This window comes from Ambystoma mexicanum, chromosome 3q (genome assembly GCF_040938575.1).
Source record: "Ambystoma mexicanum isolate Mex_15411 chromosome 3q, UKY_AmexF1_1, whole genome shotgun sequence".
Taxonomy (NCBI): domain Eukaryota; kingdom Metazoa; phylum Chordata; class Amphibia; order Caudata; family Ambystomatidae; genus Ambystoma; species Ambystoma mexicanum.
In genome coordinates, this window is record NC_090926.1 from 193017165 (window position 1) to 193033555 (window position 16391).

General features: G+C 46.2%; 1 protein-coding gene across 1 annotated transcript in view; it reads left to right on the forward strand.

The window, feature by feature from the left end:
- The first annotated feature begins 3251 nt into the window (after positions 1 to 3251).
- The window catches only part of PRIM1 (DNA primase subunit 1), a 349710-nt gene continuing 336570 nt past the window's right edge, over positions 3252 to 16391 (forward strand). The window contains exon 1 of the mRNA XM_069653478.1: positions 3252 to 3566. Within this exon, the coding sequence (XP_069509579.1) occupies positions 3344 to 3566 (223 nt within the window). The 5' untranslated portion in view covers positions 3252 to 3343. The remainder of the gene's footprint in view (positions 3567 to 16391) is intronic.

Genomic DNA, 16391 nt, shown 5'->3' on the forward strand with positions numbered 1-16391 from the left:
ATATGCTCAATTGATAGATAAGTTGTTTTTGCATTTGCAAGGTATGTGCATCGGGTATGGCTATTGAGATGAAGTTGTAAGGGAATTGACTGGTTCTAATAGCCAAAAACTGGAAAATATTTTAAAGAGGCTGCAAGTGTGCTCTCCACAAAAGATGATAGCAGATAACGATGTCATAATATCTGTAATCGGACCCTTCTTTGTTCTATTGAAATGTGTTGGTTTTATTGTGTTTATTAAATTTCCTTTGTTTTATGTATATAATTGTTAAACGTGCTTATGCTAAAGAATTTTATACCAAATAAATATTTTAAAATTGAGTATAAGTTATAACCTAGACAGAAGGGGTCACTAATTGGTATATTTTAACGGGAGAAGTAGGAATGCCTGGGCTAGGGAGAGTTGGTGTTTTTTTTAGTTGAAAGAGGGGGACGGCTCTAGGCCCCTAAAAAAAACGAAACTTTTAAACCGCCTCTTAGACTATATTTATTGAGCCATCTGTGAAACTACATATAACTTCCACTTCTTTTCCAAAAATCACTTTTCCCATCTGAAACAAAAATCTGCTTTGATAACAGCCACCCTGTTCCTGTTCAGTAAGTACCCATACATTCTCTGTATTAATGGCTCTCTTGACACACTGTGAGAAACCCCCTCTCATTTTTCCTGGCAATGTGATCTTCAAAGCATACCCAGTCTTCACATTACACTCTTTCACAGCATGGCTCTAATGATGGTACTCTGTGCTCATCCATTGCTTGAGACACACTCTTTCTCTCAGGGCATGCTCTTAGATCATTCCAGCAAGCAATGACAGATCTTTGTTTTAGTTTCCTTCAATGCAGAATTTCAAAAGAGGTTAGCTAAGTTGTTGCATGCAGAGCAATGTGATATGCTACCACTCTACTCCGCCACAAATTTCCCAAAGTATGTTGTTCTCCACTGTAATATTCACACCATTCATTAGGGTACAGTTGAAACACCCAAATCCCCCATTTGGTTCAGCATGATATCATAGGTATGTTATGGTATTGTTTATTTGTATAGCGCCTATACAGAGAGAAGTGTTTCAAAGAGTTCAAGGAGGGTGGGAACATAGGGGAAAAAAAACAACAGTCGCTTAGAGCCCTTGAAATTCTGAGACGATAATAGTCCACACAGGCAGAGTAAGTGCTTAAAAATACATTTAAGAAATTGAGATACAGCAAATAGGCCTGGTGGCAATCTGCAGTTTTTAACAATGCAGATACAGACCCTTAAGTGCCTGGTGGGCTTGGAGGCAGTGCAAGGGCAACTGAACAAGCAGGAGCCTGTGCCCTAGTTCGGTGGGTGGCCAGTTGATCGGAGCAGTCGGGGACATCAGCAGGGGAGAGAAAGCGGAAGCGAAAAGGAAGGTCTTGAATTGCTTCCAGAACCGGAGGTGGTTCTGCTCAAGTTTGAAAGAGTCAGTGAGGCTGTTCCAGAGGGAGGCCCCAGCCGAGGAAAGAGATTTGCCCGCCACTCTCTGCTTGGAGAACTATCTGACCCTCAGAGAGTTGGAGGTGGATGAGCAGAGAGCTCGAGAAGGAAGATGTTTAGGAAGAGAAAGTTGGAGGTAGTGTGGTCCCAGGACCCAGAAAGCCTTGTGGATAATGCAAAGGGTCTTGAACTTGATCCATGCTGCCACGGGGAGCCAGTGAAGAGATTTCAGAGCTGGAGCGATACGATCCCTGGGCTTGAGGCCAAGGACAAGTCTTGCAGTCCTGTTCTGGATAAGTTGTAAAGGACAAAGAGTAGAGGCTGGCAGATTTAGAAAGAGGCCATTGCAATAGTCCAGTCAAGAGAGGACCAGGGTTCTGGAGACAATGAGCTTCTGGGGGAAAGTGAGAAAAGGCAAAATACCTCTGAGGAGGTGCAGCTGAAAGTGTGACTTCTTAGAGACGTCAGAGATGTGAGGAGAGAAGGAGAGGGTGGAGTCGAAGATGGCACCATGGTTCTAAGCCTCACAGGAAGGAGCAGCCTTTCCTGGGGGGCAGACAGAGAGGGGAAAGGAGACGGGCCCTCATTACGAGTCCGGCGGTAGCCGTGCCGTTAAAACTGGCAGATAACCGCCGGATCCGTAATGATTTGCCGGCGCCTGACTTTCTGGAAACACTGGGGCATTACAACCCCGTTGGTCCGGTAAATCAGGCGCCGGTAATTGTAAATCCCCATTCCCATTGAGTCCGATAGGGAATGGGGACGACGGAAGCACTGGCACTGTTAATAATGGTGCCGGTGTTTCCCTTCAAGTCTGCACCCGGGTGCCGTTCCGCACACCAGGTCTGCCCTGGAGGGCGGTACGGCACCCGGCCGCAGACTCGTAGTTTGCTGACCCGGAAAACAACGGTGCCGGTAAGCTTACCGGCACCGTTGTTTCCAGACGAGCAAGCTTGCAATGAGGGCCATTGACTTAGAATACATAATTCCACTTTACTTAAGATAAATGGCCATCTCTGTTGACAAAACTGGAACACCAACCATAATGTTGTTATATGCTTGCTTGCCACGATGGGGAGAGGGCTGATGTGTGCATTTCATTTTTGTACGGTAGCGTCCTGAAACTAGCATTTTTTGTTTTGCTGCGTTTGCACAAATAAATGTTTCTGCACGAACACAGTAACACTTGCAAGCTGGTGGAAAGGCGTCTCTACCCTCTCCGACTAACAAAAAGCTTTGCCCTTCAGTTCAAATTTCAGGGTGGCTGAAGCCCGGGCAGCTCAATGGCATTTGGCACCTGTTGCTGCTCGAGTCCTGAAGTAAAGAGTAAAGCATACGAGCGTCCGGGCCTTCACATAGAATTCATACACTGGACCTCACAGTTTATTTCTCTCATGCCTTAATCATGGCAAGGTGTCTTTAATTCAACATCATCTCATTTGCATATTGAAGACAATCTATATTTTCTGTAATATCACTGATGTCACTATTTATGCAAATAAGGTCACGTGGGCACATACATGTTGTTGATTAGTGGCCTGGATTAGTGGCCTGGAGATCCTACGGACGGCCCTCTGTGGCAACCCGAGTTTTATCTCCACAATACATGAAGCCAAAAATAAACGGTAGATTTTTCGTTTTTCCCTTTTACTCTAGGGAGCACAACCACAAACTTCAAAGTGAAACAGTATCAGAAGGAAGTATTCGCTCAGATGTTTTGTGCACTTCTTTGCACAGTTCTTGCCTAACGGCTTCGTACGTAAGATGGCTGTAACTAAGGGCGCTCTAATCATCAGCAGTGGAACGTTCTTTCTTTCAATTATCGAAGGCGTGGAACGTTGCCAGGCCCCAGATCACCACCGCTCAGAGGACGGACTACCTAGACATGCGCATTTTAGAGCATACGTTTAAGACTACATCTCCCGTTAGGCTGACGCTGACGTTCTTTCCCGCGCTGTTTGGTTTTTGCAGTGTTGTTGCTGTCCGACATCAATTTGCAGTGGTTATGGCAGACTATGACAGCGGTGCGCTCCCCGACTTGCTTCCGCTTTATTATCGTCGGCTGTTCCCCTTCGCACAGTATCACCGTTGGTTGAGCTACGGAGGCGGTGAGAAGGGGAAGGGGAGGGGGACGGGGAGGCGGAGGGGGAGGATTGAAGAAGGCGGGCGGTGTATACGGTACAATAGAAGCGAGGGCTGTGTGAATGAAAGTAGAGGAAGGACCAGAGGGATAGGAAATGTGGGGGAGAACATGAAATTGAATATAAGTAGGTATATGGGTGGAAAGATACGTAGGCGAGGCGGGCCTATTCGAGACAAGCTGGGGTGCTTTGGGCAAAAGGTAACTTTTCAATGAGAAAAACTCGGGGAAATGATGAAAAGGTAGCGGCGTGACCACCCTGAAGTGAGTGTAGTGCATAACCACGAGGTGCGGTAATGACCGGGGACGGGACACCTTTATTGAGTGTTGATCGTATTATTTGGCGGTAATCTTCATTACTCCAACTCGTCCCAGTACTTGCCTTTGGGGCCCGCCTCCTTACTAGCCCCCTTTCAAGCTCTTTCATTTGCTGGCTCCGCCCCTCCTTGGGAGATGTAATCTTCACGTTGGCCTTGATCCTTCAATTTATATTCCTCAGACAAGTCCTGAGACCATCTCTGCCTACATTTGAAAATCAAAAACCCTTAGATGTATGCCCCGCCCACAGCCACACAAGACCCCGCCCATTTGCACATGGCTCCGCCCCGCCAATTTGCACATGGCTCCGCCCCGCCCACTTGTCAAAAAGGTAAACTCGTAGTTGTCATTAGAAACATGTTTGCAGTTTGCCCTTTACCGTGGAAAGCAATAAATGCAATCATAAACCAAAAATACCCATCAAACTGAAGAAAACCATTAGGTAACGTTAAAATGTGTGCATGTTTTAAACTCCAAGAACCAATACAAAGGTTTTCCTTGGAACTTGCAGTACCGAAATTGGGCATTTCACCTTGTTTATTTTTCATGACGTTATATAATGCAGTGGTGGGGTATCCAGCCTGCAAACCTGATGGCTGTGGTGCAACCCCTGAGGTCCGCTTTAATTCATAATTCATTAACCTGGTCAGAAACCCAGATAAGCTGATGGCATGGTTACATCATGTCAGTGTAACGAAACGTACCTTTCTCCTCATTTGTCTTCAATTGCCTTGCAGAGTAACACGCGCTGATGAGCATTTTCTTTTCCTGCTGCATTAACCTTGTATTTTTCCGTGCCAGCAGATATGTTTCAGTATGCCACAAACCCAGGATTAAGTAAGAAACACAGAAAAATGAACGGGGTAATAGTGCTTGCAATCTGGTGTCATGCCATGACTGGATTTCAAGCAGTATTTACCGGCGGTCGCATTGGGCGACAAAAACAACGCAAACTGGGCTCTTACTTCGGGCCACACTGAGGTTGGGCCCGGTGTCCGCCGGCGCTGCACAATCCTGCAAGGATGAAGAAAAAAGAAAGTAAGTGAAAGCGGGCTGCCAGCAACGGCCTCATATAGTGTGCAGTCCAGGAACTTTTTGCGCCGTTTCCGGGTCCCGCCCACACCTCCACCCGATTGCCTACCGGCAGCAGTCTTTAGTTTGCCAATCAGGTGGAGTATCTGACAGGACCCGGAAACAACACCAAGAACCCAGAGATTCCAGGGTCTTCCCCGGAGAAATGGTTAAAAACCCGGTGTCTCCAGGGAAAACCCAAAGGTTAGGCAAGTATGTCTGGGACCAGTGATTTAAGTGGGCCGGGGTCGAGCCCCAGCAGTCTCCAAATAGTGGGGCTGAGCCGGGGCTCTGCCGGGGACCCCAGGTCCCACCACGGCGGAACATTATCCAGCTACAGCCGCAGCTGTGACGGTACACTAGCTCGCCACGCCCGCAGTCACAAGGGGACATTAGCCCGCCACCCTGATAAAGTCGGGCAACTGTGACTCGCATAAGCGTAGAGTGACCAGATTTATAAAGTGAAAAACCGGGACTGGGCAACTAACATAAAAGTAGGACTAACTCTTGAAAGTGGCTGTCAAGGCACTACACTGCAGTAGCGGTTGGAGGAGAAGGGGGTTGTGGTGGCCTGGACAGATGATGGGACACTGTTGAGGTTTGGCTGGGTGTTTTAGACACCAGGTATAAACCACAGTCCTTCCTCTTTCTTCTGCTGATCGAACATCCAAAACTTGCGCCCCAAACGGTAGACGACTTCTTAATCTTCACTTTGTTCACCTTTCAAGGCGTTGTTGTCTTCTGCTCTGCTCCTGTTGAAACATGTATATACCATTACCTATCTCATCATGAACGGGTGGGCAATCACATAACAACATCACTACAGTGCCATTTACAACATTACATTACTCTTAAAATACCATATTTACACACTTAAGATTGTATCGATTGAATTAGGTGGAATAATCTTTCGCCTCTGAGTCTTTAATAGAATCATGACTTTCTGTAACAAATGTATGGAAAATCTGTATTCTATGTCAAGACTCGGAGACTCATATTATGCTAATTTAAAGCTTAGTTACTACCAACAACGCTACTTGATCTACCAGTCTAAAATAGAAATTCTGAAGTTTCCTCATTAGACCAGTCTGCTGCCGTCAAAATATCTTCCAGGCGGGCTCCTGCCATAAAGGCTGATGACGCCATAGCACCCCTCGTCGAATGAGCTCCAAACTGACCCACATCTATGCCTGCCTCGGCCATGCACCATCTTACCCATCTAGACAATGTGGCCGATGTTACTGCTTTAAAAGGTTTCCTAATAGCTATCAACAATTGATATTCCCCATTGGGCCTCACCATATTCGCCCTGGCTTCATAAACTTTCAAACACCTAACGGGGCATAACTTGGGCTTCTCCGGGAACTCCATATACTCAACCGATTTAATGTTTGTCTTTGTCCTCTTCTCTATATAAAATATTACCCCTGAAGGTGAGAAGGATTTCCTATTTAACTCGAAATCCTTTACATCAGACACTCTCTTGCATAAAATCAAACATAACAAAGTAGTTAACTTAGTCCACAGCGCTTTCCTAGAAACATTCTCATTGTCTGGCCAAGCCTCAAACATCCTCAAAACCACACTCATGTCCCAAAGATGAGCATATCTAGGTGTGGGTTGTCTCATGCACTTGACACCTTTCAATAGCCTGCATATTAGGGGATGCTCACCTGCTGGTCTAACCTCAATGTACTCATGACCTGTAGTCCTATAAGCCTTTGACTGAGCCGCCTGTGCTGCCAGAAAATTCACTGTGTATTACACCCGTTCGTATGGGATCAACTTCTCCCTCCATACACCAATTACTCCATCTTCTCCATGCCACTCTTTAGGCCTTCCGAGTAGCTGGGGCCCATGACTCTCTAATACATTCTTGAGCCGTCCCCGAAAGTCCTGGCTTGGCCCAGGTCTTCCTGAAATCGCCCATGCTACCAGGTTCAAGTTCCCTGCTCGTACCAATGGGTGTGTTTCTCCTGTTGAACTTAACATTATGTCCTCTCTGTGTGGTAGCAGAATTGGAGCCTCGTACGACAACTCCAGAAGGTCCGGGAACCACGCTTGACCCCTCCAATCGGGTGTCACTAGAATCACTTTTGCTTCCTGTCTCCATGGTGAACGGAGGGAAGGCGTATTCTTTTGCTGGTCCCCAAACCTGGAGAAATGCATCCGTCGATGTCTCTTCCAGATCTGGTCTCCAGCTGTAAAACCTGGAGATCTTCCTGTTCAATCTCGACACAAACAGATCTGTCCAACACGGACCTCTCTGATGCATATCTCCTGAAATACTGAGTTGTCCAGTTGCCAATCGCTGGAGTCCCTCAAGTATCTTGAATTCCAGTCTGCCACCAGATTGAGATCTCCCGGCAGGTGTTCTGCCCTCACACTAATTCCCCTCTGGAGGTATAGTTGCCAAAACTCATTGGCCATTTCTGTCAGCATCCTGGATCTTGTCCCGCCCAGTCGATTTTATGTATCTAACTTTCGAAACGTTGTCCATCTTTAAAAGAATGGCACATTTCACTCCTTCCCGAGTCCAACAGCGGACTGCGAAAGATCCCGCCAGAAGCTCTAGGCAATTGATGTGTAGACCCAACTCCTCGCTCGACCATCTCCTCCCGGTCGATTGATCTCCACATCTGGTGCACCATCCCCATCAACTGGCCTCCGACTCTATTACCGGGTCCGGGGATGAGCCAAATATCGCCCTGCCATTCCATGCCTCCATGTGGCAATACCTCCATTCCAGCTCCAACTTCGCCTCTTGAGATATAGCCACTTTCTGTTCGTAAGATAGACCCTTCCTGAGATGATCAATCTTTAACCTCTGTAGTGCAGTGGTCCTGGAAATATTGCCTGAATCGATGATGACAGACGACCTACCAACCTTGCTGTCTCTCTCAATGAGATTTCTTGTCTTGTCATCATACACTTTATTTCCTTCTTTATGGAATTCACCGTAGTTTGAGTGAATCCTGAGTTGTCTCTAAGATGAAGTCTAGAAATTCCATCTCCCGTGCTGGTTCTAGCTCTGACTTCTCCCAGTTTATCAGAAAACCCAGTTGCTGCAGCAAAACTGTTGTGTCCAAATCTGCTCTACCAGAACCTCTCTGTCCTGTAAATAATCATTCTGATCCCCTGTTCTCTCAGGTGTCCTACTACTGGTTTCAATAGTTTGGTGAAGCACCATGGAGCTGACGCCAGACCAAACGGAAGACATTTGAACTCCCATTTTTCTCCTTTCCATAAGAATTGTAATAGCCTCCTCTGATCCCGATGAATCAGAATCGTTAAATAAGCATCTCTGAGATCTATCCTTGCTAACCAATCTCCTTTCTGAAGAATGTCCCTTAAAAGGTGAATCCCTTCCATTTTGAAGTGTCTGTATATTAGAATATAATTCAGACCTTTCAGATTTATTACTGGCCTTACCTTGTTTTTTCCTTTCACTAAGAACAGGCTGCTTATGAAACCTCCCTGACCATATGAGGCTGGGCCTATGGCGTTCTTTATCTTGACTTGCTCTGCCTCTCTGTCTAAAAGATCCTCGTTTTGTTTGCTGAACCTTATCTGCCTTGGTGAGGTTACCTGTGACGGTTCCTGCCAAAATTCTAACTGAAAACCTTGCACAGTTGTCTCACCCACGCATCTGAGGATATCGCCTCCCATTTTCCTACATGCAACTTCACTCTTCCTCCGAGTGAAGGGATGTTTAATTCCACCTTTTTCACTGCTTTTATTTTTCTCACCTGAATTATTCTGGTGCTGCTGTCTACTGTTACTCCTCCAACCTCTGCCTCTTCCCCTGGAAGGGAAGAAAGGGTTCGACCTCCGGTCCTCTTGCTTCCAGTCGGCTCTGTCGTTATAGGGCCTTCTGTATTGGTTGCGGCTGGACGAGCGCACTTTCCTCCTCCAGCCCTGTCAAAAAAGTCCTCCTGAAAATGTTCTTAAGGGAAGATTGAGCCCTGTCCATGGACACGTATGTGCTGGCGAACTTCGCCATATCTTTAATGAAGAGGTCCCCAAATACCTTGCTCTTTGCCGCTGCAGCTTGTTCAGACGAAGCCAGCTCACCCAGCCTAGAGTCCAACTTCATTAAAATGGACCTCCTCCTTTCAGTGGCCAACGCTGTGTTGGCATTTCCTAACAGGCATAGGGTTCTTTGCGCCCAACCAACCACTATCTCAGGATCTATGGGCTCCTTCTTTGTTTTGGCTTCCTCAGCGAGCTGCCAGATTCTAGTAATGGGGCCCAACATGTCTTAACAGTTTGTCTTGACAAGACCTCCATGACCTGTCAATTCCTCTTTTAACGTCCCTGCCATATCTCACCAGGACTTATTAGACCTCGGATGTACCAACTCATCCGGGTCAAATTTTTCCTTATGTGGGTCAACATCCTCCCTCCTGCCTTTCTTGCTCTTGGGCTCTCAATCGTCATCTGGGGAGGTCTGACTCTCTCATGTACTGTTTGCTTCCAACTTCAAACTGCTTCTACAGTATTCATCATCAGATTCACTTGAACTTATGTTATGTCTCTCTTCTCCGCTTTGGACCTGCGTGATGAACCCGTGACGGGTTCTGGGAGCTACAATCCCTATTGGTCTTTTTCCTGCTTCCCCCTTTCTCCCTGCGAACCTTGCCCTACGACACAGCAGCCAGGTCCTGAATAATGCCCCTTTCCCTATGGGGTCTTTCGGCACTATTTGGCCTCTGAATCGCCTTGCTCATGCGTAGGCCGCTTACATGAGGACCCTCTGAGCCCTCAGAGTAGTCACTCATTTTCTTCAATTCGTGACATATATAATATGCAGTTTTCCGAGGTTGCCCGTCAATTTGCTTATCTTTTATTCGTAGTTAGGTGAGTCTCTGTCACTAATAGCAGTTTTCCTGGGACTGTGTCCCTCCAATAAGAGACTTATAAACAGTCTTTAAGGTATCACCTCCCCAGTCAGGCAGATAATGAGGGGTCTGCTCTAGTTTTCCCTGGGACTGAGCCCGTCACTTACTTAGAAGGCAGCAGTGGCTTTCCAGCCTGTAGTGCTGCTTTTAGGGCACCAGGTGGCATCAGCCGTCGCTCTCTTCACCCCGAGCCTCCAGCGTTGAATGCGGCTCAATATATATGTACATTTTCTTATCAACTGCTGTCCGTACTCCGCGAGTGCTCCCTGCTTTCCAACCAAGTTCGCAATACCGAAGTCCCGTAGCGCCGTTGCAAACTTCCGTTGAAACAGTACCTCCTAACGAGGCAATCCTAGACGCCGGAATTCACCATCCCGTTGCGTCCTATGTGCGGAAATGCTCTGCCAAATCCTCTCAATGCGCTGCGCTCTACGCTCCCTAGCCTCGCACGCGTGCCCATTAATTCATTACAATGCACACATAGACAAGTTAACATAAGAATAATAAACGAAATGCACTTATCTCGGCTGCTCGAGCAGCAAACAAAGAGGAAGGACCGTGGTTCAGGCAGTGGTTATAAGAGATGAGATATGATTGGACTGAGGGACCAGGTGGTTTTTTTTATGACCTTATGAAAAACGGACTACAAATTAATTGCATGCTGCTGGGAATTGTAGTTTTTGTTTGTTGTTACTTTGCTGCTCGTGTAGTTAAGGAAAGTTCACAGCATAATCTGAGCCTCTGAGCCTTGACATAGAATCTTGAGAAAGGGGGACGCAGCAGCAAAAACCGGGACAGTCCCGGCAAAACTGATACGTCTGGTCACCATACCTAAGCGCCAGTCACAGCGTTGCGCAATCTGTAACTTCTCTTGCGGGTCGCGAGAGGAAGTTGCAGTTTGCACATATACGGCTGAGGCGAGGAGAGAAGCAGCCAGGGCTTTTTCGTTCATTTCCGGCAAGAAACCAAGTCAATTATTTCTGATCATGGTGCGGTAACAAACTGCCATTTTAATCAAATGCAAGGGATCATAGTGCTGAACTGCCTACGCCTTAAAAGGGGAGATTTCTTGTCTCTGTACCCCATTGTGTGACGCAGTGTGCCACAAGCCATGTCTTGGCAACCGTGAGGCATTATGGAACGGAGACGAACCAGTTTAACGTTGATATCAAACTTCATTGATTGTCGTAGCCAAAGTTTTAGAACATGTGTCACATAAAACCTTTTTTTTTCTACAGAATCGAAAGGTGGCAAACGCATGCTTTCTTTGTGGACTGCCAGTTCGATTGCTTTCTTATGCCATTTGCTGAGGTCTCCGTTATGCGGCTTCATTATCATATTCAGGTAGACGGCACACTTATGTGACTGGAGCCTGGAGTTGGGGTCAGGGCTCTGCAGCGCTGGCCCTCTCCATGCCTGTCTGTGTGACGTTGGCACAAGTCCTTTATGTATCAGAGTGGCCACGTTAGCCCTTCCATCAGATAACATCCAAGCTCAATGCTATGTCCATTGCGTAGCTCCCAGATCATTTCCCCACTTCTTTGTGTATTTTGATCACTATTATGAACCATCATTGACACCAAATGTATTTATCGTTTGAGGGAATTTCTAGCTTTTGAAACGGGATGCATTTTGCTACGGCACCTTCGTGCCAATTTTGTTGCACGAGCGCAGTCCATCTTTTAAAGAAACTCATTGATGAATGGAAAGCAGGGGCATCCAACAAACTCGCAGCAACACTTTTCTGGAAAAGTACACCTGCTGCACCTTTTCTTTAGTGCTGGATCCTGGAGGGCGACAGAAAGGCCCAGCTGGGTCTGAAGTGACCTTTCCTAATCAGCATGGCCTTCTCTGATGTCTCTGTGTCGGGCCCATTTGTAGGGGAATGCATATGTACAGGGAGCTGGCAATGAAGTGGTAATGAGGAGGTGCAGAATATAGCTTCTGCGCACCCGTATGGCAAATGTTTCGATATGCACTTAGTTATGTAGGCAGACCGTTTTTACATGTTCTTCTTTACGCCACCTCCATCATGCAAGCCACACACCCAAATGTGGTCCCCATCCCCTCAATTTCTTACCCCAAAAGAACCGCCGGGGCTTTTCCCCCTCAAAGGGACATACAGGAGGGACATCCGTAATGGGACAAGAAAAAGTAGGACTAGGAATAATGAAGATTACCTGTAAGCAACTTTACTTTTACTTCCATCACTCTTCCTCATGCCAGTACTGGGTTTGCGATGTACCAAAGGAATGCAGAGCTGAAAGGGGCCAATGTCAAAAACAAACACCGAATAGAATTCATAGCTATCCCATCATCATTACTGTGCATCCGAACACTGTGAAGTCCATGTTCAATAAGACCCAGATTGCAAAACCCTCTACCCCAAGCGATAATGACCTGCATCCATCCACATTCAACTTGTAGTGTTTAATACATGTTTTAGGACTGACCTATGTCCCATATCAACAGATATCTTGCAGATACACACCCTGCCCATTGACCCAGGAGGTAGCCACCCTCTCGTGGATCCCCCTTGAACAGGGACACCCATATGCCATCAGGGTAAGGGCCCTAATCCACCTACTAATGGTCACAGTGGAGGCCTTCGGACCATTACCCCATGCCCCAAATGTCACCGGTGAATAATTGTTTTTTTTGATGAGTTTCGTATGGCTAAGGTATTCCCAACACAGCCTTTTTCACATCCAGGCTGTTCCATGCCTCCTTTTCAGGTGAGTGGGGATCCGGAAAGAAGGCCAGCAATGCAATCTCCTGGGGCCTGTGAAACCTGGCAGATATCTTGTGAATAAAGGTCAGGTCACAGTGAAAAATTAGACCCATGTCACAAACCTTCAAAAAATGGGGGTTTGCATATAAGGGCTCCATTTTCAACTAATCTGGCTGAGGTGATCGCAACCAAAAAGGTGTTTTAATGGGTTAAACATTTCAAATCCATGGAGCCTGTCGGCTAACAGGGCCCTTCTACAACATGTCAAGGACCAAAGGCAAATAGCCTGGATTGTCGCCTGACCATTCCACTGCCTTGATATAGCAATTCTCTTAAGGAGTTTTTTCACCAGAACCTCCCTTCTTGAGGGAGGAAACCAACTCTAAACGCGCTTTTAAGGGGGACACGGCCAAGTCCTTCAAAGCCTCTTCAAGAAGGAATTGCAAAATCTATTTCAGGAATCCCACAATCAAGGGCCGGAAGATTCTTTGTGCCACGCCATGCTACAAAGATGGCCCAGTTGTGGACATAAAGCTTGTAAGACTATTGTGCCTTCTGAACTGCCTCCTCCCCTTGAACTGAAAGCCCTAGACTCTGCAATTGTCTCCTTTCAACTGCCAAACTCGCTGCCCCCCCCTTGAATTTAACAGAATGAGCACAGTGCCCTCTCCTTCTGAAGAGGGGACATCCACCTGGGCAACACCCACAGAGGTTCAAGTGGATTTCGAGAAGCAGAGGAACCAGCCGCTTCTGGGATAGTGAGGAACCACTAATATAGATGTGACAAGGCTCACCCTTATTTTCCTGATCACTCGCAGCATTAGAGGGGCAGCATAGACTAAGGTCCAGGCTAGCCTATGAGAAAGGCATCCACTACCCTGTCCCCTGGGGTTGGGAACCTGGAACTGAACAAATGGATCTATCCCTGGAGTCTCGAACCTTCTGCAACTACTCCCAAACCTGGGTGCCACAGTGTCATCTGCTCTGATACTAGAAACACTCTGTTTAGCCTGTCTGCTGCCACATTGTCTAATCCCCAGATCTGGGAAGCCTAGACAAGTCTTGGACAAGGCCAATTGAGGTTGCTAAGCTCCTCAGAGAATGAGAGCTTGTTCCTTCATGAAGATTTATGTAACACAGGGCTGTAGTACTGTCTGTTCTTACTAATACCGCCTGATCCTGAAGGAGGGGTCTCCAGAATACCAAAGCTCAGCCAATTGCCGCTAGCTCCTTCAGGTTGGAAAAGCGTCTGAGTTCTTCTGGGGGCCACCTCTCTTGATGGCCCCGTCCAAATGAGTTCAGCCTTCCCCCTTCTTTCAGTTAAAGTCCACAGCATATAAACCGTCAAATCTAAACCTGTTTATGCATTATTAAATTCTCCTATTTTCACTAATATTACTGGTCCCAGGTGAGATAATATAAAATAGCCATTTCCCATCATTTATGGGTAGGTTATGGAGAGATAAAACCACAGATTCATCAGTCTTGCCTCTCAACTCGCAGGCCTTTGGTGGGTGTCATCTGCTGTGGAGTCACTTCACAAATGCAACAAGCCTCATACCCGTTGATGGATTTCACCAAACCAAAATAATCTGATATCACCAGCTCTGGTGACTCAAAAGATTGAGAGGTATGCTCAGTTTAAGTGTCATACTTGCACAACAAACATTAGTCACAAAGACACTGGCCACAGCCCAGGGACAGGGTTAGCAGATGGCATGGGCATGGTTCACCTTACCCAAATAAAATTATGGGCTTCTTTGATATGTAATAAAAATCCACACTAGTCTAAGCTCTTGGCTTGTGAAGGTACTTTAGAAGAATAAAACCTACCCTGACACATAGCAGAATCAGTGACATTTCCTAGACGAGGTGAAGAAAAATGTCAACATTCAAAACACACTCTTGTGGAGAGTTGGGCGAGAGCAGCCAAGTTTCCCCCAGTTCTGGTCCTAGCGAGGCACAGGGATGGGCCTTGGCAGAATGGGATTCTGAACAGAGATGGGCCTGAAAGGGGGGGGGGATTGATGTGCTTAGTCAAATGCTTGATTAGATTGTGGCTGTGGAAAGCGGTGAAACAGTGTCAATTTGGTTAGAGCTGGCTGGCTGTTTTCAATTAAAAACACTACTGTGTCTAAACATATGCTCATATGTCTTCATGTGCTATGAGGCTTCATGTACTAGCACTTTTATCTTTTCCCTCATTTTCTGTGTACACTTTACAGGGTAGTTTCTAGATAAAATTATGCCCAGGGTTAAACACTACTATGAAACCGTTGCACTGCAACTCGGCCCCAAAATAATAACACTGCAATATAAACACAATGTTATAAAATTGTAATCAAAGTACTTTAAGAGTGGTATGTGGTGTAAAGAAAAAAACTCAAAAACCGAATGAGAGAAACAATCCAAAAGGCCAAATAATCAGTGCACTCTTTACATGCGAAAGGTCTCGGACGGTCTCGTAGAACCGAACGGACATAGAACTCATTACATCCCGCAGGGTTGCATCTTTTATAGTGGGGACTTTCGGAATATGGCTATATAGGTGTGGCGATGGGCCTCCGATCACCTTAACCCAGAGCAGGCACATTACTTAAGAAGCAAGTGCACACAAGTTTATTGTGCAATCGGCCGGGAGGGGCTAGATGATTCTATAGCATCAAACTAACCAGAGTTCCCTGAACCACACAACTTGACACATTATATACAGTTTTTCAATAGTTAAAACACTCCCCCCCCCCCCCACACATGATTTGTCAAAACCTTTACAAAAGAAATCCAGTGTTTATCCAATGTACCCATTCTAATTGGTCGCAGTTATAACTACCGTCTTCAGTTCATGTGTACAGCATACCCCTTTTCAGGATTTGTCCGTGATGGGTCATGATCATTACACATTTACATATACACATTTACATACAAACATAATTCATTACAAGTCCCAGCTGGCCTGAGACCTCCTAACTCCAGTAATTGCACATGGTTTGCAGGAATACTTCAAGCAACATGAGGCGGGGAAGAATAAACAGGTTCCCTTTGAATTGATGATAACCATGCCACGCACCCCGACTTGCTCGCATCTCTTGAACAATCTAAACCACTGCCAATTCAACATGCATGGGCTCGGTCACATTCTGAGAGAACAGTTGAAACCCATTAAGTATCGATCAACTTTAGCCTCAGGCGTCCATTCACCCCATGTTTATTGCTGGTCAAAATCAAATGGCCGGTTCCCACTGAATAGTAAATAACAAGCTCCCATGCACTTACAAGATTACATCTTCATTCCACGATACTGCCCAGCCATAAAAAACCTGAGCCGGCCTGTTGGCTGACCATCTGCTTAATGTCGTGGTTACTCGTTATCTCTCCCTCAACCTTGTCCAAACCCAGTTTTTTTCAGTCACTTGCAATTCACCTCGCAAACCCTAACGGAAGAGTTTAACCAATTTATGGAAAGAGCACACTGCATATAGAATTGTAAATTCCCCATGTATGTATGTCGGTGCATTATGAAACTCCTCGTTGCCCAGCTTTTAGGTGCTTTGTGGCACCCACATCCAGATATTATTTTGGTAATTTTGACATTTATGTTGCTGTGTGCAAATCTTAAATGTATCAACTTAAACACAAGGTAACATTTATGGTTACACATATCCCATTCTCATTAACTATGCTGGGTACATATAAAATTGCAACATCGTCCCAGCTACTCTGCTCCCCCAGTCACAAATATGGCATGCGCAACATGAAGCCCTCTTTCTCATTG